Source organism: Lupinus angustifolius, chromosome LG16 (assembly GCF_001865875.1).
Source record: "Lupinus angustifolius cultivar Tanjil chromosome LG16, LupAngTanjil_v1.0, whole genome shotgun sequence".
Taxonomy (NCBI): Eukaryota; Viridiplantae; Streptophyta; class Magnoliopsida; order Fabales; family Fabaceae; genus Lupinus; species Lupinus angustifolius.
The window spans coordinates 6,925,360-6,949,516 of record NC_032024.1 but is presented as its reverse complement, the minus strand read 5'-3'; the positions used below and the strand labels follow the sequence as shown (position 1 = coordinate 6,949,516).

Sequence of the window (24,157 nt, the reverse complement as noted above, 5' to 3'; positions counted from 1 at the left end):
CTCGACAAGACTTGGCATATATGGCGCATCAGTCTCGGACAGACTTGGCACATCAAGATCAGGCGTGTGTGGCGCATCAACATCAGGCGTGTGTGGCGCATAAGTCTCGGTCAGACTTGGCCTATTAGTATCACGCGTGTGTGGTGCATAAGTCTCGGTTAGACTTGACGCATCATCATCAACCAAGCGTGGTGCATCATCCTTGGTCAGCCTTGGCACATCATCCTCGACTAGCCTTACGAACTTGGGGCATCATCCTCGGTCAGCCTTGGTGCACTTGGCGCATCATCCTCGGTCAGACTTGGCGCATCAGTGGCCAAGTCTGGCGCATCAGTGGCCAAGTCTGGCGCATCAACTGGTCGTGGCCCATCAACCATGAAGCTTGGGCGAGACATGCCAAGATCAGTTCCCTCGGTTAGATTCCTTGATTAAAGCATGCAATGATTGGCCTCTCATCCAAATTAATTCATGGGACAATAATGAAGCAAATTTTGAGAAGGAAGCTGGATTATACATTCACCCATTGTTTGGTCATAAAAGTCAACGAAAAAGTCAACTATTACTTAAGCCTCAAGTTATCATGCTTTGTATCATAGCTTTTACTTTGTTTGTATTTTTATGTTATTAACAGAATCTGTCTAGGGTAATAGTTGACTTGTATAAGTATAGTGCCTTGTATTCTTTTGAGCATCATCAATGAAATAACTCATCATTTCTTCTAGCTAATCTTCTTATTTCTTGTTATCACCGTCAATGGAGTTTACTTTTCTAAGATGGTATCAGAGCATCAATTGATGCTCTGCTGCGATATCATTCATCGAGTGCTTCCATCTTCTCACTATATCTCCCCTCTTCAATTCTTTGATCAATAATGGGAAACAATATAGTCACCATGAACCCTCTCAATAATCCTTCTAGTACATACTAGATGAGTCCTAATGAAAATTCTGGAGCAATCTTGGTATCACCACCATTAATAGGATCAAATTATCATTCTTGGTCCAAGGCCATGATGATGGGCATTAAAGACCAAGAACAAGCTTGAGTTCATAGATGGCTCTCTTCCAAGGCCTCATAAGGCATATCCCTCTTTCTCAGCATGGGACAGATGCAACACATTGGTTCTTTCATGGATCAACCACTCTATAGATAAATCCATCTTACAAAGTATGTTGCGGTTAGAGATCTCTCTAGAATTATGGAAAGATATGAAAGAGAGGTACTATCAGGGTGATATTTTTCGCATTTGCAACCTTCAAGAAGAACTATATAGTGTAAAACAAAGTGGTAAGTCCATAGATGCCTATTACACACATTTGAAGGGTCTATGGCAAGAGTTGGACAATTTCAAACCATTACCTCAATGCCCCTCACATTGTGACTCTGAACTCTATAATCTTGTTAAGTCTTATAGACAAAATGATTATGTTATCATATTTCTCAAAGGACTTATTGAACAATATGGAGCTGTAAGATCCGAGATAATACTTATGGATCTTCTGCCAACAATAAACAAGGCATTTTCCCTCCTGATTCAACATGATAGACATATAATGCTTGAGGGAAATACTCTAGAAGGGGTCAAGGTCTTGGTTAACACATCCAATGACATGTCTAACAAGAATAGGTTTAAAGAAAGGGGTACAAGATCTAGTATTAGCTATGGTTCAGGAAGAGGATATGGTTTTAATGGTGGAAGAGTCAGAGGTGCTTCAAAGATGTGTTCCTTTTGCAACAAAGTAGGACACACCGTGGACACATGTTACAAGAAGCATGAATTTCCACCATATTACAAAAGGACCAACAATGTCAATAACATCACTAGCTCAAATGAGGAAGATGATCAAGATGTTGAGGAAAGTATAGGAGTGTTCACTATTGATCAACATAAAGCTATCTTAGCTCTGATCAAGGAACCAACCAAACACCAAGTCAATCAATTCACAAATCATGCTAGCAATTTGGACACTTCTAGTCAAGGTAATCCTAAAGTATACCTTATTCTGCTAGATCCAAAGATTGGATTCTTGACACAAGAGCAACAGATCATGTTTGCTTCTGTTTGTCAGAATTCCAATCTTTTAGAAAGATTAATCTCATTAACATTAGATTGCCTAATGGGAATGAAGTTCTAAGCAACATTGCAGGAATTATTATTTTTTCTAAAGACTTATGTTTAAGCAATGTATTATGCATACCTAACTTTTTGACCGAGTCAAGCCATGATGTGACATTGTGTTCAAGCAGGTTGGACCATGATGCAAGTTGACTGAAATGTTGTACACGAACCTACATAAATTAAGAACATGAGCGTCAATCATATTTAACACAATTAGTCATATGGTAGATTCAGTAATGTTATTTGATATGACTAAAACATATGTGTCTCCTAAGAAATATATTCTCAACATTGGTAAAAAATTTAGATTGTAGAGATGCTATTTCTTTTTTATTAATATAATTAAGTTGTTAGATCTATTTTCTTGTGATATATACACAACAATCACAATGAAGAAATAAATCAATGTCAACTGCCAATATAATCAATTGTTTCTTTTATTGAATGAGAATAGTTTTATGAATGTGATGTCCTTATACATTGTCATAATCCTAATTATGATGTGGTCTTTCATATAGTAATTTTTAAATTTATACAAATTTACTTGTTCGATTAAATTAACATGATGGTAGGAACAAAATTGTAGACTTGAGATATTATGTCTTTATAATGTATGTAAACAGCATTGTGACATGAATGTATATATTTTTTTTTACTTTATATTAGACTTAATATTTTAGTTATGTTTATGATATTTGAAGTATAAGTATAGAGTTTCAATCTTTTATAAAAGAATCAGTCCAAATTGATCCAAACCACATTTAATTTGGATCATATTATAACAAATGTCTTAATATAAATAAACTAGACCAGACTGAACCAAAAGTTAAATTTGTGTTTGGACTGAATGATTTTTTTTCCTTAAAGATCCATCCAAACTGGTCCCAAACACCTCTAGTAATACATATAATGTTTAATGATATATTAAAAGTATAAAAAAAAAAAAAAAAACATTACATTTATAATACACAGATCACGAAGGGTGTGAATCAACTCTTAGAGGGTAATCTATTTAAACTAGTAGATACATTTAGGTAGAATTTTGCTATTCAGTCGAATACATAATTTAGACTTAAAGTAAACTTTATTATTATTTATTTTTAAACAATTTAAATAATTTATCAAATTTAATTTTTTATTTTATTTAAAATGTATCTTTTGAGTTTTTTATTGAAAATTAAGAGTGATGTGTGTAAATCTTTATCAATAGAACAATTGGCATATCACTAAGTACCTTTCAATGTTTTAGTCAAATAATTAATGACTTTCAATAGCTAAATTTTTATGCTATACACTCTATTAATAAAATAGAAGATTGAATATTTTATATATGATTAATGACATTCAAAAGGTATCTTATTTATATGATAAATATGCATATATAAACATTTCAAATTAATTATCCAAACTAGTAATGAATGCATGGATTAGACAGCAACGCTAACCTAGCGTATTTACTGAGTGAAGAATTTTACCACCAATAATGGTCTTATGTGACTTGATCAAGATTATCTATAATTAGGAGTTCTTATGGTCATGGACAAGAAAACTTATTCATACTCTTATTTATAAAAAATAAAAAAAATCTTTGTTTTACCTGACTGACTCGTGTGTCATATATTTATATTTTTTGAGATGTGAAGATCAACCAAGAGGGTTGGATCTCATACATTATGATTGAAAACTTATATATATATATATATATATATATATATATATATATATATAATGTGTTTATATCAAGTAACCTATTCATTTTAAAATATTTTTTAGGTTATAAAAATGTCTTCTATTAATCTAATGATTACCTTTGAAAATTATGAAAGCTAATAATTAATTTCCTAACTTTGTTCCTACCTTTTAAGATTTTGATTATAATGTAATGAACAATGTTTAAAATAGAAATGGCATTTAAATTATTTTAATAAAAATAATTGTATTCAAATTTAGAATTGCTTATCTCCACTATGACGAAGCGCATGGAGACGTAGATTAATAATAGCAATGGTCAAAGACAAAATGAAATATATTTTTTATTAAATGTCAAATTGATCTATATTTAACATCTATTTTATAGCATTTTTATAACTCAATTAACTGACATAATTTGAAATATATTGTTACATGATTAAAAACTCATTTTACTGGCTAAGTGTTACTCTCAAGTAGTTTTGCAGGCATCCAGTTAATGGAGTAGAAAATCTTGTTTTTGGGTAAAGCTTGGCCACACTCAACGCCAGGATTCCGCTCAACGTATTTGACAATCTGCTAGTTGCACTTAGCGGAAGAGAAGTCACGCTCAGTGCCAATTCTATGTTGAGCGTCTAAATTCAAAGTAATTGAAGTTTTGCTACTATCTAAAATACACTCACCATAGCTCTCATGCTATCCGCAATGGGTGATGTTCTCAATGCAAGAAGTTGTGCCCAGCATAGCCCGATGCATCCAAGAGTCGCGCCTAGCCAGCTGGATCCAACGCTCAGTGCAGCAGCGGTGCGTTGAGCGTAGAAGTCAACATCATAATATTATTTATAGGCTTCTAGATCACTTCATTTGTACACATTTTTACTCATTCGAATTATAATCTTCTTGTAAGTGAAACTTTAGAGAGTCTAGCATTTAGTTCATTGAAACTAAGTGTAAGCATCATGGGTGATAATCGTTACTCGATTGTGCATGGTTCTATAACCCAATAAGTGTATCATCCTTATCATACTTACATTGTTTGGATATGAGTAGCTAAACACTCTTTAGTTGGGTTTGAATGTAGCACAAACTCGATGTAATCACTTGATTCAATATAAATCCATGAAGTTCGATTCCATTTTGAGTCTTGTCTTTACTTATTATTTGCTTTAGTATTGATCAAACTTTTGGATGAACTTATAATATTGCTTTAGTACTTTTTGCATATTCCTGAATTTACATTACTCAAAAAATATTGTATTTGCTAGACATAGACTTGCATTATTTATTATTGCATGCATGTCACTTTTTGGTATCTAGACATAGAACTAATATTGTAATTTCAAAACTCTCAAACTCGATAGCTTGTGTTACTAGACATAGAGATGTGCTTGAAGGTTTATAAAACTGAATTTTATCATTATAGTTACTAGACATAGATCTACTTTTGGTAAAGTGCTAGTATAGACTAAGACATTGACGACTAGCACATTTGAGGTGTTGCATTTTAACTCAACTTGCATGCTTGCATCACTAGACATATGGGCATAATTTTGTAAGTCATAATTCTTATTCTTATGTATCAAGGTTGCTAGACATAGGGCTTTCTTGCATAAGTAAATAATTGACTAAGTGATTGTGGTCGTACCCGATGCAAATAATATAACAATTAAAAACTATACTACTAGGAAGTGACTCCTAGGTCATTTCTCAAGGATTATCTTTCAAACAAAAATTCAAATACCTTAAGGTTAGTTTGAAAGTTGGATTTTGGAGGGAAATGAAGGGAAAAAGAAGGCTTGGGAACCATGAAATACACTCCCAAGCCTTCATTTCCCCTTCATTCCCCTTCAAAATCCAACTCCCGAACTAAGCCTTATACTCACACCCACATGGGGTTTTTGTTGTTGAGTGGTATTAACACAAAATAATATAGAAATAGTAAGTAAGCAGTATAATAAAATGGCTAAACCCCTTTGGTTTGTTTGTTCACAACTCAATCCTCAGTTTCAAAAGATTAATTTCAGATTCTAACCATTATCTTCTTAATTTGCACACTTTTAAATCCTAAACCATTAACTAAGAGAAATCAGCATCAACATGGAACATTATCAAATTCACACAAACTAAGCGTTCATGCACTAGAGAGTAAATCAACTAAACGAAGATAAACTCACAAAATCATTTTCTAAACAATGGAATTAAGCAAACTATATTCAGAAATAGTATAGAAGAAATCAACAATAAAGAAACTAAGAGTGAGCAAGACCTAGCCCAACCCGTAGACCTGTCTCAATCCGATGAATTAGGGACGGGTCTGACCCGTCCAATTAAATAAAAAAGGACAGACCCGTTGTCAAAAAAGGACGGGTTCAGGTCTATGTTCGGGTCACCTGACCCCCCTCTTATAGTTATATATCAAGAATAGTTGAATAAGTACATATCAATATACATTATGTTCAACCCACTTAACTCAAATACCTACAAGCCTATGAATCTTGATTGATAGAAAACCAATTAATTTCTAGTTTATGTGTACTTTGTGTGAATTCCATTTTAAGTTTTATTTTTTAGTTAATAGCTAGTTATTGTATTCATTTTTGTGTGAATTTTTTAGTATTAGCATGTTACTGTCTTTTCAGTTCTAATGTGTTTTTTATCATTTACAAGAACACTTCAACTTATGTTGACACTTAACAGTTTAAATTATTCTGAAATTTTCAATGTCTTCTATAATTTTCAGTTGCGTGATTGTGATAGTTTTGAGTTTGAAGGATGCAATTTACGGTTTGTAGTTTATATACTGATGTATGTAGGATGCAAGTTTTAGTTGAGTTTATATACAGATTGTGATAGTTTTGATTCTGCATGCTTAAGGATTTAAGAAAAAAAATCCATGTTTGTCATTTTGTCATTTTCCAACTCGTCCATATCTTGACCCCTCTTATTTTGGACCCATCCCTCACGCGTCTCATCCTAATAAAGGACGAGTTCGAGTTTAATAATTGACCTGATCAATAGTTAGGGACGGGTGAGGGACATGCTTAACCCGTCCCAACCCGTCCCATGCTCACCCCGAAAAGAAACCGAAAATAATTTAATAACAAAACCTCAAGAGTTATGATACATTACCAATGGAATCTAGTTTATAAGTTTAGCCTTCCATGGAAATGGAAGCAAAACTGAAATGTAGAAGAAAAATGAAAACAAAAGGAAACCCTAGCAGAACAACAAAGAGAGGAAACGAAAATGTATTCTTTTAAAAGTGATGAAATATAAAAGTGTAATGAATGGAATGGGGAATCCCAATTTAACCCCTCAAAATACATAAAACGAAAATGAGCTTAAAACAATGGGCCCAAAACTAAAAACTAATTGACAAATAAAAACTCATAAATGAAAAATACAATCTTCACTTCAACACATATCCTCCACATCTATAATGCCCAAAATGCCTTTGGTGTCAAATATGATCTACAAATGATAATAGATTTAATGAGGCCAAATAATCCCAAATTAACTCATTTTAGGAATATTAGTCCAATAAAGTCTAAAATACTAAACCATGTGAAACAAAGTTAATTAGGGACCAAGAATCATTAATCATGAAAATTTAAGGTTATGAATAATGTGTAATATATTACTCATCACTAAGACATTAGTAGTTAGTCATATTGAGATGTTTATATGGATTGGTCGTTCTAAATGGTATGAAACAAATAATCAAGTGCAAAACTGAGAGTGAGTGTGAACTTCAACCCCTGCTATCCTTATAATTTCGTAGATTACATTCGGAATGTTTGTATCACGCAACAAACAACCCAAAAACAATTGAGCTAAAAACATAAAATAATTGAAAGATTATAGTTTAAGCAGTTTCATGTAGAGACAATAATTTGATAAGACATTACCTAAAGGCTATAGTTTGCGACACCGATTAGTATTTATACACCTATTTGGTGATTAGCACTTTTCTACACTCTTATTAAAAAGAATTTTTATTTTTATTTTATTTTACAAAATGTCATAAAGTTTTTATAATTATTTCTCTACCTTTTCTGACAAAGACCCAATGTGAAGAAGATCTTGCTCCTGATCTTGACACGGTTTTGATGAAGACACCAACATAACATAAAAGAATAAAGGAAGAATACTTATGAAGACAATGAAGATAAAGGTTCAAGGAATTAGAATCTACGTTTTTAGATCCTTCTATCTTTATACTCTAAATATACAATTAGTAGTAATACTCAAAAATATTTTAAAAGAAAATTGATACACACAAGTATAAATGAAAACAATTTTCAAAATGCTATCTAACAGGTTACTAGATCTAAGTAACAGATTACTGTGACTAAGTAACAGGTTACCATAACTAAGTAGCAGGTTACATGAGTGAGAAACAAGTTATCCAATAAAAATTGATTAGGATAACCAATTACACATTTTGAGGAACTGATTACACAATACGGTAAACAATTACTATGTTGAACATAACAATTATAGCCTATGAAAATCAATTACTCAGTTGGACATTATGTTTGTGTAATCGATTACTGAGAGTTGTTGCATCAGTTTTCAGATTCAAACTACACAGCTTTTATCCCAAATGAAATAGTTTCATTCCAATCAATTCCTACCTTTTTGTAGAAGTGTTATGGTAGATTGGAAAGCCTATTTAAAGGCATTGATACTCATAATTTATAACATATAACTCACATACACAATCTAAAATTTTCTGAAATATTTGCTCTACACTTCTTGCAACTTGTTCATAACTTTTAGAACATATTTTCTGAAGTTTCCTTAAGTTTTGTTTCAAGTTATACAAACCTTCTGAGCATTAGTACTAAAGTATACGGAGACTTATAGGATTGCAAGAGTTTATAGTTTCAAATCTTGTAAAGACAATTTTTGTCATAGTTAAAGTTTTCTTCATTCAATTTGTTGAATTACTTTCTTTCACTAGGGTGTGATAAAGAAAGGGGCTAGAGTTACTTGCAAATGGTGTTTTCCAGAGAGTGATATAGGTATTAGATAGTGAGTAAGATACAAGGAAATCTCGGGGTGAGAATTTGTAATTGTTACTCTTAATATCTAATGACGAATTCTCTTATGCTGCAAGAGTACTAGATGTAGCCTTCGGTGGAAAAAAAGGTGAATCAGTATAAAATCTCTGAGTACTGTCTTCTCCCTTTACTCCTTTGAAGTTACTTGATATTTTCTGCATAACTTTTCTGCTGCTTTTAACTCTTGAATTTCGTAGAAAAATCTGTCACAGTTTTAAACAACTAATTCATCATCCCCCTCCTCTTCCCCTCTTAGTTTCCATCTCAGTCTTACAATTGGCACCAGAGCTTGTTTGAGTAAATTACTGTCAAATTTGATCATGTATCTAAGATGGTCGCAAGATCATTTTTAGGAGAAGGTTCCAACATCAATCGCCGTCCAAACTTTGTTGGAGAATGCTATGACTTTTGGAAATAAGAATGAGAATCTTTATAGAATCTCAAGATGTGGACATTTGAAATGCGGTTGAGGAAGGACCCTATGAACCCTTCATAGTTATCAATAGTGTGAGAGAATTGAAGTCGAAATCTTCATAGAATGGTGAACAAAAAGAAGGTCCAACACGATCTCAAAGCAAAGAACATCCTCACTTCAACACTTGGCATTGATGAATTATTTAGAGTATCAAACTAAAAATTTGCTAAAGAAATGTGGGATACTCTAGAGACTACATACGAAGGAACTAAGGAAGTCAAAAGATCAAGACTCAACACACTCCCCCAGGAATACAAAATGTTTCGTATGAAGCTTGGAGAAAAAATTCTAGATTTACAAAATACATTTACTCACCTTAAAAATCATCTTATTCCACTTGGAAAAACTTTATCAAATAGTGATTTGAACTTAAAAGTTCTAGGATCACTCACCAGAACATGGCAACCAAAAGTTACAGCCTTTTGTGAAAAGAAAAGTTTATCAAAAAAGTCAGTGGCTGCTTTATTTGGTAAATTGTAGGAACATGAATTAGAACTCAGCCAATTTGACCAACATGAAGAGCAAGAGAAGAAGAAGATGAAAAATATCTCTCTCAAAGAAAAGGTAGATAGATATGACTCATCAAGAGATGAATCAGAAAAGGGAAATATGGAAGACATGAGTCTTTTTGTAAAAAAGTTCAGCAAGTTGCTTAAAAGAAACAAAAGAGCTAAAACTGGACAAATGAAGAAATTCACCAAGAATAATGATGTCTCCACTTCAAACTAAAACTTCAGATGTTTTGAATGTGGTAAGTCTGGTCATATGAAGATGGATTATCCAAACCTGAAAAAGAATGTCTTCAAAGGCAAGAATGAAATAAGGACTAGACGAAGAGCCTACATAGCTTGAGAAGGCAATAATACCAGTAATGGCATTTCTTCATTCTAATGATGAAGAGGTAAATGAAACTAACTTATTTTCTTCTTCTGAATTGCAACTTGCATTTAATGATTTACATGATGAATATTTCAAACTCACCAAACTGTTTTTAACACAAAAAACTGAGTTAGAAGTATTCTGAAATAAGCCATCATCTTCTTCATGTCAAAACTTCATTACTCTTGAAAAGAAAGTTTCAACGTTAAGTCTTGAACTTAATAAGATAAACAAGAATAGCAAAAATCTGGACAAAATTATTAAATATCAAAGATATTCTACAGACTGAAGAGGTCTTAGCTATTCTAACAGCCAAGTTTCTAGGAAACAAAATGTCTCAACAAAGATAAACTTTCAAAAACAAAGTATACATGCATTTAATTATAGTAACAATAAATCTATGATACATAAGCATCATCCCATATGTATTTATTGTAAGAACCATGACCATACATCAAACACTTGCATGATTAGAAAACATGGTTTGCCCTTAGGTCATTATAGATGGGTTGAGAAAGGTGATAATCATGTAGGACCCAAAGAAAATTGGGTACCTAATACCACTTAACCTGCTTTGTAGGAAAATTTGAGAGACGCTTGCAATCATGGTACTTGGGCATCGGCTGCTCAAAGCACATGACGAGTGACAAAGATAAGTTCTCTGTCCTTACTCCAAGGGACAAAGGCTATGTCACTTATGGTGATAACAACAAAGGAAAAATACTTGGACTTGGTAGAATTGGTAAGCCACCTTCAATAACTATAGAAGGAGTATTGTATGTTGCAGGACTCAAGCATAAATTTTTGAGCATAAGTCAATTATGCGACAAATGATTTCATGTGACATTATACCATGATAAATGCATCATCGAAAGTAAGGATTCTAATAACTCTAAACCATTGGTAAGAGGATAAATAATATATACATGATTGACATAGATTCGTCTGTACTAATCAAAAATTTAGTTGCTAATAATAATCATGATGTATGGCTTTGGCATATGAGAATTGCTCATATTCATATGGATCATTTGAATAAACTGATTAAGAAAGATTTAGTTGTTGGTTTACCCAAAATGAAGTTTGTTAAAGACAAACTATGTAGTGTTTGTCAAATGGGTAAACAAACAAAAATCTCTTTCAAAACAAAGCATATATTCTTCCAATAGACCATTGCAGTTACTACACATGGAGTTATTTGGCCCCTCAAGGACCAAAAGTTATTGTGGTAACTACTATGCTCTTGTTATAGTAGACGATTATTCAAGATATACTTGGACTCCATTCTTAATTCATAAGAATGAGGCATTAAACGCCTTTAGCAAATATGCTAAAAGAGTTCAAAATGAAAAACCTCTGAAACTCGCTGCTATAAGAAATGATCATGAGGGAGAATTTCAAAACGTTTATTTTGAAGAATTTTGCGATGATCGGGGTATCAATCACAATTTTTCTGCTCCTAGAACACCATAACAAAATGGTGTTGTAGAGAGAAATAATCGGTCCTGAGAAGAAGTTGCTCGTACAATATGGAATGAAACTAATCTCCCAAAATATTTTTGGGCTGATGCAGTTAGTACAGCACGTTATGTTTCAAACAGAGTTCTTATAAGACCAATTCTCAAGAAAACCCCCTATGAACTCTTTAAAGGTAGAAAACCAAACATTTCTCATTTGCATATATTTGATTGTAAATTTTTGGTTTTAAATAATGGTAAAGACAACTTAGGCAAGTTTGATGCAAAAGTCGATGAAGGACTCTTCCTAGGCTACTCTCTTACGATTAAAGCTTACAGAATTTTCAATAAAAGAACTCTAGCCATAGAAGAATTTGTTCATGTGTCTTTTGATGAAACCAATCCTATAATAAAGGATGGGTTAACTCTTGATGAAAAGGACCTGTCAAGTTCCCCTTTAAAAGAAGATTCTTTTACCAATACAACAACCAATACTAAGCATTTGAAAGTAGATGATACTCTATCTTCTCAAGAAGAGCATATTCATTCTAATTTACCAAAAGAATGGAGAACTCATCAAAATCATCCTATTGACAATATCATTGGCGATATAAGTAAGGGTGTCACTACTCGTTTAAAGCTAAATGATGCTTGTTTAAACCTAGATTTCCTTTCTCAAATAGAACCCTTCAAGATTGATGATGCAATCAAGGATGAACATTGGATTCTTGCTATGCAGGAAGAGTTGAACCAGTTTGAGAGAAATGAAGTTTGGGAACTTGTTCCTAGACTAGATAATAGGTAAGTTATAGGAACTTGTTGGGTATTCCGTAATAAATCAGATGAAAATGAAATTATTGTTAGAACTAAAGCTAGACTAGTAGCAGAAGGATACAATCAGGAAGAAAGAATAGATTTCGAGGAAACTTTCGTTCATGTTGCTAGACTTGAAGCTATTCGATTGTTACTTGCATATGTTTGCTCTTTAAATTTTCAGTTATATCAAATGGACGTAGATAGTGCTTTTCTTAATGGTTATATACAAGAAGAAGTGTTTGTAGAACAACCTCCAGGTTTTGAACACTACAAACATCCTTCTCATGTGTATAAACTAAAGAAAACTCTTTATGGCTTAAAGCAAGTTCCTCGTGCTTGGTACGATCGTGTAACAAACTTTCTACTTGAAAAAGGATTTACCAAAGGAAAGGTCAACACTACACTCTTTTTTAAGAAAATAAATCATCATACTCTTCTCGTTCAAATATATCTAGATGATATTATTTTTTGTTCTACTAATGACATTTTGTGTAGTGATTTTGGCAAAATGATGCAAGGGGAATTTGAAATGTCTATGATGGGGAAGTTAAATTACTTCCTTAGACTACAAATCAAACAACTCGAGGATGGTATTTTTGTAAGTCAATCCAAATATTGCGGAGACTTGCTGAAATATTTGAAATGGATGATTGCAAGCCAATTGCCACTCCTATGGGTTATAGTACATACATTTATACAGATGAAGCTGGAAAATGCATTGATATATCAAAATATTGAGGTATGATAGGTTCCCTACTACATTTAACTGCCATTAGACCTGATATAATGTTTAGTATATGTTTGTGTGCTCGATATCAATCAAAACCAACAGAATCACATTTAGTTGTTGTCAAAAGAATCATTAAATATCTAAAAGGGACAATTGAGTTGGATTATGGTATCCAAAAGGAAGTATATGTGATTTGGTTAGATATTCAGATTCAGATTTGACTGGATGAAAAACTGAGAGAAAAAGTACAAGTGGTACTTGTCATATGTTAGGAAATGCATTGGTCTCATGGTCATGCAAGAAGCAAGCATGTGTTGCCCTAAGTACTGCAGAGGCAAAATACATAGCGACAAGTAGTTATTGTGTCCAAGTGTTATGACAATTGTGAGATTATGGCTTAGACTTAGGTTGCTTTCCTAAAATGTGAGGTGCTATAAATCTCACAAAGAATCCAGTAATGCATTCGAGAACCAAACACATGGATATAAGACATCACTTCCTTAGGGACCATGACCAACTAGCATATATATTTACTAAATCTTTGGCAAAAGAACTTTTCTATAAAATTAAACGAGAATTAGGCATACTTGATGAAGCTTACTTGTCTTAATTGCTTATTCATGATTATATGTTTGCTTCATTGTGCGTATATTATGCCTACTTGTACTTAAAATTGCTTAATTCTATTCAAAATTTTCAAATTCTTGGGCGTGTAATCGATTACCTATGTTCAGTAACCGATTACCAGACATCAGTATGCCTGAAATTTGAAATTTGAGGGTCAATAACTGATTACTCTGGAGACTAATCGATTACAACATTGAGCAGAAAATTTCAGCAACTGATTACCCTCCTGTGTAATCGATTACCTAAATGATTGTTTTAAATCTGAGAATTTTTTATGTTGAGTAATAGATTACTCACTTTTATTAACCGATTACTCTAACCAGTATTTAAGTTTTCCTCCTCATTTTTCAAACACTTCTTCTTCTTCTGCAAACCTATCTTTTCGTGTTCACCCTATTGTTTCTCTAAAAATGTCATTTTTGATCTGATTTGCATGATTTTTGACTCATTTCTTATCACATTTTCAATTCTAAACACTTCTACTCCCATGATTTTGTGTTTAGTGGCCTTAATAAAAAATCCTCAAATCTCTCAAACCTCAAAACCTAACTTTTTTCAAAACTTCAATCAATGGATAAGAAGCAACGTACCAATGTGTCTCAAAAGAAGCAAGGTACTTCATCTTCTAAAGCCAACCCTCTGGATTTGGCACGTTTCTTGCCAATGATGAACAACTCAAAGTCTTCTCAGAGCATTTCTTTGAACGCTCCATATTTGCTCCCAAGTATGGCAATGCAAATAACTTTGAGTTTGAAGATTTCCATTTCCCTACTCTACTAAGACAATAAGATCTTTTTTGATTTTTGTGAGAAATAAAATGCCTATTATCCTGAAGTTGTTAAAGTATTTTAATTCAACTTGAGCTTTAGGAAAAATCGTCTAACATCCTATGTGAAAGGAAAAGAAATTGTCTTAGATGTGAAGACTTTCAGTTCATTATGTTATAACATATCTTCTCAAGGTAGCATAAAAGATTCTGGTCTTGCATGTGAATAAGATGATTATGATAGAAAAGAGTTCTACTACTCTATGTATAGATTCTCTAAAAGGGAAACAAAAATGTGTAAGCAACTGGCTTTAGGTGAAACTGTAAAGAGTAGAGATATCCTTGCTGTAGGAAATCTCAATCTCGAAGATCGTTTGCTTTATTACTTTCTGAGCTATGTGATTCTTCCAAAATTTTCAAACCACTCTCAAATTAATGATATGGAACTGCAATTGATGTATGCTCTTAAGCATAACCTTTCAATAAATTGGGCTAACACATTAATGAGACATATGTGGTCTATTCAAGATACTCACAGTCTTTGCCTTATGAAATCTTCATAACCAACATACTTGAGCATTTTGGTATATCCACTGCTAGTGAATCCAAAGTCACACTTGATACGTGCGATTGCAAAATCGATGTGAATGTGATCCACAAAATGGGCTTCTTTCGAGATCTCATTGATAGACTCTATAAGCATCAAAGTGATAGACATGCTGATCCAACTGCAAATGTCTCTACTAACCTTCCTGAACATCAACCTTTTGAGTTTCACGTTGAGTCTTCTTCATCTGCTGCCATGTCTACAAATGAGATGGTTATGGGTGAGTTATTCTCTCTTCGAGGCTACATCTCTAATTGGATGGATGCTCTTGATACTCAGAATTAACAAGTCCAATTCGAACTTCAACAACTTTCTTATAAGATCAATAGTATAGATCTTGATGACGATAACATTGAGCATGAGTCTTAGAATATTTGTTATCTAGGACTTCTCTTTGTATTGTTGCATGATTATGAACAATTGTTGTTTTTGTTATTTTGTTGTTTTTCTGATTATATTTTGAACAATGTTTTAATATCTTTTAAATTTATGCTATACTATGTTACCTTTATGATTACCTTTATGTTTATATACATATTGTATGCTATATATATTAGTGTATTTTTTTGTTTAAAATTCTTTCAGGCACATAACTCCAAATCAAAAGGGGAGCATACAAAATATGGGGAACATACTCAAGACAAGTCAGAATATCACAAAGTATGCTACTCTCAGAAAACTATACTATCAAGAAGATATTGATTTGTCATCATAAAAAATGGGGAGATTATGAAGAAGATCATGCTCCTGACATTGGCATGATTTTGATGAAAATAGTAACATCACATAAAAGAAGAAAAAGAAGAATACTTATGAAGACAATGAAGATAAAGCTTCAAGGAATTAGAACCTAAGTTTTTAGGTACTTCTATCCTTATACTCTAAATATACAATTAGTAGTAATGCTCAAAAGTATTTTAAAAGAAAATTGATAAACACAAGTATAAATGAAAACAATTTTCAAAATACTGTGTAACAGGTTACTAAATCTAATTAACAGGTTACCATGACTAAGTAACAGGTTACCAGAACTAAATAACAGGTTACATGAGTGAGAAAGAAGTTATTCAACAAAAATTGATCAGGGTAATCGATTATACCTTTTGAGTAACCGATTACACAATATGGTAAACAATTACTCTGTTGGACAGAACAATTGGGTAATCGATTACAACCTGTGAGTAATCGATTACAGCTTGTGAAATTCAATTACTCGATTGAACAGAATGTATGTGTAATAGATTACATCGATTAGGTAATCGATTACTAAGAGTTGTTCACTAGTTTTCATATTCAAATTGCACATCTTTCATCCCAAATGAAATGGTTTCATTCCAATAAATTCCTACATTTTTGTAGAGATGTTATGGTTTATTGGAAAACCTATTTAAAGGTATTGAAACTCGTACTTCATAACATATAACACACATATACAATCTAAACTTTTCTGAAATACTTGCTCTACACTTCTTGCAACTTGTTCATAACTTTCAGAATATATTTTCTGAAGTTGCCTTAAGTGTTGTTTCAAGTTATTCAAACCTTCTGAGCATTAGTACTAAAGTATACAAAGAGTTATTGGATTGCAAGAGTTTATAGTTTCAAATCTTGTAAAGGCAATCCTTGCCATAGTTAAAGTTTTCTTCATTCAATTTGTTGAATTACTTTCTTTCACAAGATTGTGATAAAGAAAATGGATAAAGTCACTTGGAAATGGTGTTTTTCCAAAGAGTGGTATAGGTGTTAGAGAGTGAGTAAGGTACAAGGAAATCTCGGGGTGAGAATTTGTAATTGCTACTCTTAATATCTAGTGAAGAAATCTTTTGTGCTGCAAGAGTAGCGGACGTAGCCTTTGGTGGACAAGAATTTGAACCAGTATAAAATCTTTGAGTACTCTCTTCTCTCTTAACTCCTTTAAGGTTACTTGATATTTTCTGCATAACTTTTCCATTGCTTTTAACTCTTGAATTTTGCGAAAAAAATGTCATAGTTTTAAACAACTAATTCCCCCCCCCCCCTCTTAGTTGTCATCTCAGTCTTACACGGTCCAATGTAGGGGTGAGCAGGACTTGACCCTACACACTCACCTAGTACGGCCCGATCATGATCGAGCCAAATAAAATCGTGTCTCATTGGGTCTAGAGCGAGTTTAGGTTCAAAGATTAGACCCGATCAATATTTAGGGTCAGGTATAGATCAAGCATGACCTGTCTTGACCCCTCCCATGGTCACTCACTAATCATGTTTGTATGTGTCTCTATTCAAATATAGTAATGTCTCCTTTTTGGTCGAAAGTATAATTGGTTTTCTAATTTTTCATCATTTATACATGATTAATAATATATATATACATATATCACTTCATATGTCAAATTACATATTCATAATAATAAATAATATTGAGATGATTTTATATAAAATAAGTGTGCATTATATTTAATCGGGTCTAGGGTCAAGTATGTGTTTAAAGGTTGACTCGGTCGATATTTAGGGTCAGGTTAACTTCAAGTCTAGGGTCGAGTCCAGGTTCATAAAGACCCGATCAATATTTATGACCGGGTAAGGACAAGTCTTAACTCATCTCAACCCAACCTATGTTCACCCCTAACCCAATGTATATATAACATAGATTTATAGTGAACTTCAAAACTAGTCGTTTCTAAATTATTTAAATAGTTTATTAAATAATTGTTATTTTATTCAAAATTTAGCTTTTGAGTTGTTTTTAACAATAATGTAAAAACCACACCATACTGGTCGGTTCAACTGGAAAATCGGTGAACCGGTCTCCTAATCGATACGGTACAGATGTTGAACGGCCAAATATCAAAACCGGTCAAAATCGGTCAAAAACCGGTCAAAACTGGTGAATCAGCTGGTATTTGACTAAACCGACCGGTTTTTTTCTTGAAAAAAAAAACTTAAAAACCCATTACAAGGTGACCCATCTCAGTGACATTTGTGTAATCTTTGAGTACTATCTGAAGATAAGATTTGGTGCAAAAATATAATATCGATATGAGACAACTTTGACTCTTTGGTGTTAAATTTTAAAACTCCAAATTTATTTATTTTGTAGAGTGAGTTGTGAACTTCTATGATTTATTTATATTTTGCGGTTGCTAAGCGATACTTTTGGATTGATATATGTTTTGTAATTTAGACTTTGAATTCGTTAAAGACTTAAAGTTATTTGTTTATGTGAATTTTGAGTAGATTATGAATATGAATTATAAATTTGAGTATCTACCTATTTGGAATTTTTTTATTAAAGGTTTATATATATATAAATATAAGTATATATGTCCGGTTTAACCGGCATGCAATTTAATTACTGAACCACCAGTTAAACCATTGTATCACTCTACCAGTACCCTGACTTGTTTGATAACCAGTACGGTTTTAACAACACTAGTTTTTAATGCAAAATAAGGAGAGAGAAAAAGTCACCATAAGAGGACGAAACGTATTTTCCTTGGTTGGAAATAGAAATATTTTCTAATATTATTAATCAGCTAATTAGTGACTTCCATTTATTTTATTTTTAAGAGGAAAGAACGTGCATTCTTCCTTTTCAAGCCATAGATACCTAAGTAAGATCTAAATTTGCTAGATAGTGTTAGGTATAAAAAAAAATTCCAATTCACACGAAGGCATGTTTTGCATTATAATGTTAAAGCTACAATTTTTTTATTATGTAATCTATTTTCCTAAAATATTTGTTAAATTATAAAAAAAATGTCTTCTATTAATTGAATTTAATGATTACCTCTGAAAATTGGAAGATATTAAGTAATTTCTTAACCTTGTTCCCACCTTTCATTGTTTTGATTATAATATAGTAAAAAATGTTTAGAAAACATTCATATTTAAAAAAGTCTTCAAAAATTGTAACTCCTTTTATTTATATGAAGACAAAATTGTACAACTGAAAATGATCCAAACAAAGTTGGCAAAGAGCGTTTCTTAATTTCTCCTCTGTATTTCATGCTTTAGTGGGAATCAAACTTCATTTACTTTAGAGCATAAATAGAGGTGAAGTACTCAACTCTCAAATCACTCCCTTAGAAATTGTTTGTTTAGTTCTTTCAACAAATTGTTCAATTATATTTTCTCTAATTTTGGTTTTCTTATAGTTCATTCTACAGAATTGTTGATTCTCATTACCAAGGTGTGGTTTTATTTGTTCAAAATGAAGATGGAGGATAGCAATAAGTGGAAGGAAGAGGTTGCTGAGGATTGCTGTTTCTTTTGTAAGGATGGTGGAATCATGAGAATATGCGATTATGAGTAAGTTCACAAAAATAAATCCACACTACTTTACGCTTTATTTGCAAGTTGGTTTTTGTAGGATATTATAGAGAAATGAAAACTTAAGAATCATCAAATATATTTACAAGATAATTTTTTAAAGTCTTTTATTTCTTTTACTTCTTCTCCAAAATCTATGAAATAACTCTTAAACCTTGAAATACACATGCGACAAAATTTTAAAAATGTGAAATAGACTCTTAATTCTATGTAACTGAATCAGAAACTATAAAATGAAAACCCTAAAAGGCATTAACTTGGTATCAAATTTTGGTACAAGTGAGCTAAACCACAAATAAAATATTTGTTCAGATAAATTGTCTGAAAATTGATGTGAATCAGATTCCAAACAATTATATTATGAAATTGGTCAAATTTGTCTCTTTAATTTGTATATTATCCTCTTTAATTAAAATGAGTATTTATTCTAATTTTTTTTATAAACTTAATCTTAAGAATTGAAAAAGGTAAGTATTTATTGAAAAAAAAAAGTTTTCTATTTTTTGTATATTAAATAAATCATTTTTCAATATAAAATTGTCTTTCATATTTTCCTTACCTAAACGTTGACCCAATTAAAATCTTTTAGTAAATGAAATAATACTAGGAATACGTTCACTTTCTCTTATTCGCAATGGGTTTGCTATAACACCCATCCACTAAATTACTTTAGTTCGCTCTTTATGTTAACATCATCTAAACATGTGTGTTAGAGAAAATGAATAAACCCAACAGTAACATTTTCCTTTTGTACTTGGCTTCAATTGAAATGTTGCAACAAGCCTAAGTTACCAGTGGTTATATTTGTTCTTTATGAATGTTGAGGGAAATGCAAATTCTTACTTTATTATTATTATACAACATAATAAATTAAATCTTTTCATTTTTTGTAAAAAAGGAAAACTGTGAAATTGTTCGGTTTGATGTTATATATGACTACCCTTTTGATACTTAACCCATGTTGTATGAAGTGATTGCCTGAAAGCTTGTCATCCAAAATGCGAAGGACAAGAAGATTCATTTCTAGAGAGGGACGATTACTGGTGTTGTGGTAAGTTGCATCCGTTTCTCTGATTCTCCTATGAGATTTAAATACTTGATATGCATGATTTAAATATTTATTATCTGTTTCATTGTAATTGATTATGTGATAGAAGCTTAACATGAGAAGTATTGAAATTATAAGGTTTGGATATGGATAGGGAAAAATGAATTTTCAAATTAGTAAATTATATTGATAAAATTGTGAGTGATGATATTGTAATTATTTATTATACAAAAGATATAACATTATTAATCTCTATTTATACTAGTACAAAACATATAACATCATAAATCTGCATGCATAAAATAAATTAATTTCAACATCTTTTAATTACTCTAACAAATCTAAGATGTGATTTTGAGTATATGACCATGTTTCCATCTAAAACATTATCTCCTATACTTTTTGAGATTAAATGACTTTTGAACAACTTTGTTTCCTTTATCTGTTATTTTATAAGAGAATATCCCTAAATGTAGTTCAATCCTATTGTTGCTAAATGTCTTGTGCAAAATTGTTTTTGTAGGCTCTCACTACTGCTCCGTTTGCCGCAAATCCTCGGTTTATAAATGCTACTGTTGCCCAAAAGCGTTTTGCAAGAGCTGCGTGTTTGAAGAAATTGATGATTTTGCTATTGTCAAAGGAAAGAAAGGATTTTGCAGCCACTGCTTGGAGCTGGCTGTAATGATTGAAGACAAAACTGATGTTACTTCTGAAGGGGTAAGATTAATATTGTTTTTAATCATGTATTCTATGTCGCATGTGAAAGAGGTGAAAACTAGTCAAAATATTGAAATCTTAAATTTAAAAGGAAGTTGTTTGTGTGTATGTTGCATATTTGAACTTTTTCTGGACACCTCCAAAAGATTTTGTGTTTCAGATTGTATTTCATACGTTATCTTATAGTACTAAAAATATGTTATATTAATAAAAAAATATTATTAGTGTTATTTTGCTTCATTATCATTAGTACGGAATAGTGTGTGAAACAGAATCTAAGATAACATATGAATATTAAGTGAAGACTTTGAAGTGTTATTGTTTTAATGTTTTGAACTATAGTTTTATTTATTCTTTTTTACTGAGAAACATGATGAAAACACGTTCTCAAAAAGGTTTATTCCTGTTATTTCTTTTAAAGTAGAAGATTGTTTTTGAATACACATCCAATCTGTCACTAAATATTTTTCCTTCATATTACTTATATATGAACTGACATTTTCCAAATCAAGTCTTATTATTTACAGAAATGAGTTAAACCTACATTAAATATTAATCATCATTGAATAAAATTTCAAGGTGCAGAATTTTACCTCATGAACTATAACCATGTGTATGACATACTCTTTGAGCTTAAAAATGTTTAGAAAACTTGAAGTTAAGTAGGGAAAGGTTATCTCTTTGTCTGGGATCTATAAAAAAACTTGCTTATTTGTTTATATATCTCTTTCTTCTTACATGTTTATTTTATCAACAGGTAAAGATAGATTTCACAGCCCCGGGTACATACGAATACCTGTATTCGGAATATTATAAACGAATGAAAGAAAAGGAAGGCATAGATTATTCCAACGTACATTCTGCCTATCTATTGTTGAAGAAAGGTTTGCCTAACTTTCCTGTTTGTAGCCCTTGTTTATTTTTATGTCTAAGATTTCATGTAACTTCTACTTTTTTTCTTGTGTAAATTATTTATCTGTTTATTTATATATAGTGTTCTTGATGTTGCTAATGTCTTGTGCAATATGTTTCCATTTTTACTCATGTTGTGAATCATTTCATGTGATGTAAAGATTTGAGTAACTTTCTTTTCTAAACAAATGCATGCTAGGTTTTACTCATACAAGGTTTACTTAGGTTAATTAATATTTCATGTTCTTTTTTTGTGATATTGCTATTATTTTCATTTGTCTACTTTTATCCACTATGTTAACGTGAATATTCCTTTGTATGTGTTTCTTTTCCTAATCTTTGCTGCAACTGAATCAGGTCAAGCCAAAGAACCTCCTTCTGCTGGTTCTTCAAAGAGAGGAAAAGAAGTAGCAACTCCCACTACTTCTTCAGTTCAAAAAAAGAAAAGGAGCTCATCTACTTCTTCTTCTTTAGTCCGTCGTCCTTACTCTTCGCGACGGATTCAGACAAGATCCTGGGTTGCTATTCCTGTTCATACTTCACCTGTCAATAATGACTTAAGTGCTGATGATGTCCATGCAGGTGCAAGTGTTGATGAAATTATTGAGAATCCTTCTGACAATGTTACTTATCCTCTTGGTAGATGTTGAAGCCTATTTTGATTTCTTACTTCTGAAGTTCTGATTTATTCTTCATTTTATGTTACTAACTCTTCTTTCTTCCTAATTGTTTTGGTTGTAGTGCCTGCTAAATTTGCCTCTTGGACAAGTCAAGATGATGCAAAACTCGCTTCTTCTTTTCTGTCCATTCATCCAGATATTATCTTCCCAGACTCCTCCTATGCACAGTGCTTTCTAGAGCCAGCTTATAAGACATTTGTTTTTCTGTTGAAGATGTTTCGTGATTCTAGTTCCACCCATGATTTGGTTTCTGAAAATAGGGCAGTTCTGGTTGAGAAACTAAAGGGTATGAAGCTGTTCGGTTTTTCTGGTTCTTGGTTGGAAAATTTGTTGGACAAGTTAGATGGTCCAAATTGTCTACATGGTCCTGTGGACATTTCTGTTCTGAACAAAACTGAGGAATCTTATGCTACAGAACACGAGTCTCTAATGGCACGCATTGATGAACTTGTGTCTAGTTTGGAGGACTCCAATAACAAGCTTATTGAGGTTGAAGCAAAACTGAAGGACATTGCTGAAGAGAAAAAGATATATGAAGAGGCTTGTAATGAATTAGGTCCGTTTTTCAATTTCTGATGGCAATAGAACTTTGTGTTGGATTTTGCAACTTTGCCTTTTTGTAAGATCTTGTGTTGCTTTCCTTCCTTTTGAAACTTTGCTGGATTTCTAATGACTGTGTTTCTTTTTGTTTCTTAATTATTCTGTGGTTTTATAATTTGGCCAATTTTTTTTAGGATTTAATATGTACATATCCAACAATATAAGTGTTTTTTATACTGTTAACAAATCATTTATCATTGATTTATTAACTAATATTAATTCTCAAATAAAAATAATACAAATCAATGTTAATGGTAAGTTGAAAGTGTAAAAAACTTTACACTACCTATACACAGATTTTAAACTCTTTCTTATTGCACTTTTAAATCTAAAGTGGGTAATATACATTCTTACTTGTATAAGCAGGTAGTTGTTTCCCAAAAAAAAATTATTACCGTAATATTCTCTTATTGTTTTTTTGTAAGATACTAATCATTCTATAGTGCATTGTTACTCTTCTCCACAAGTATTGATATCAATAATCGAATTTTTGACATTTTTATTATTCTAGAAATCTAGCTGAACCTTATATAAATCACTAGGCCAACACATTATTAACAATTATTCCCCAAATTTAAACATGTGACTTTAATAATCACTAAATAATCTTAGTGGTCTACCCTCCCCAAAACAAACATTTTAGGCATTTGTAGCTAAA

The 24,157-nt window shown here is 31.9% G+C and overlaps 1 protein-coding gene across 1 annotated transcript; it reads left to right on the top strand.

Annotated features, from left to right (window-relative positions):
• Positions 1,209 to 23,567, top strand: LOC109329266. The gene is made up of 6 exons (XM_019562947.1): positions 1,209 to 2,050; positions 20,514 to 20,593; positions 21,114 to 21,307; positions 22,065 to 22,191; positions 22,577 to 22,858; positions 22,961 to 23,567. Exons 1-6 carry the CDS (start codon positions 1,209 to 1,211, stop codon positions 23,473 to 23,475), a joined length of 2,040 nt encoding a protein of 679 aa, XP_019418492.1. The 3' UTR covers positions 23,476 to 23,567.

What these genes read in the sequence shown, in the direction of transcription:
- LOC109329266 (XM_019562947.1), top strand. Translation starts at nt 1,209, where the DNA reads ATGAAAGAGAGGTACTATCAGGGTGATATTTTTCGCATTTGCAACCTT. An exon ending in ACACAAGAGCAACAGATCAT is followed by an intron (nt 2,051 to 20,513) that starts GTTTGCTTCTGT and finishes TGTTGTATGAAG; the next exon opens with TGATTGCCTGAAAGCTTGTC. An exon ending in GGACGATTACTGGTGTTGTG is followed by an intron (nt 20,594 to 21,113) that starts GTAAGTTGCATC and finishes TTGTTTTTGTAG; the next exon opens with GCTCTCACTACTGCTCCGTT.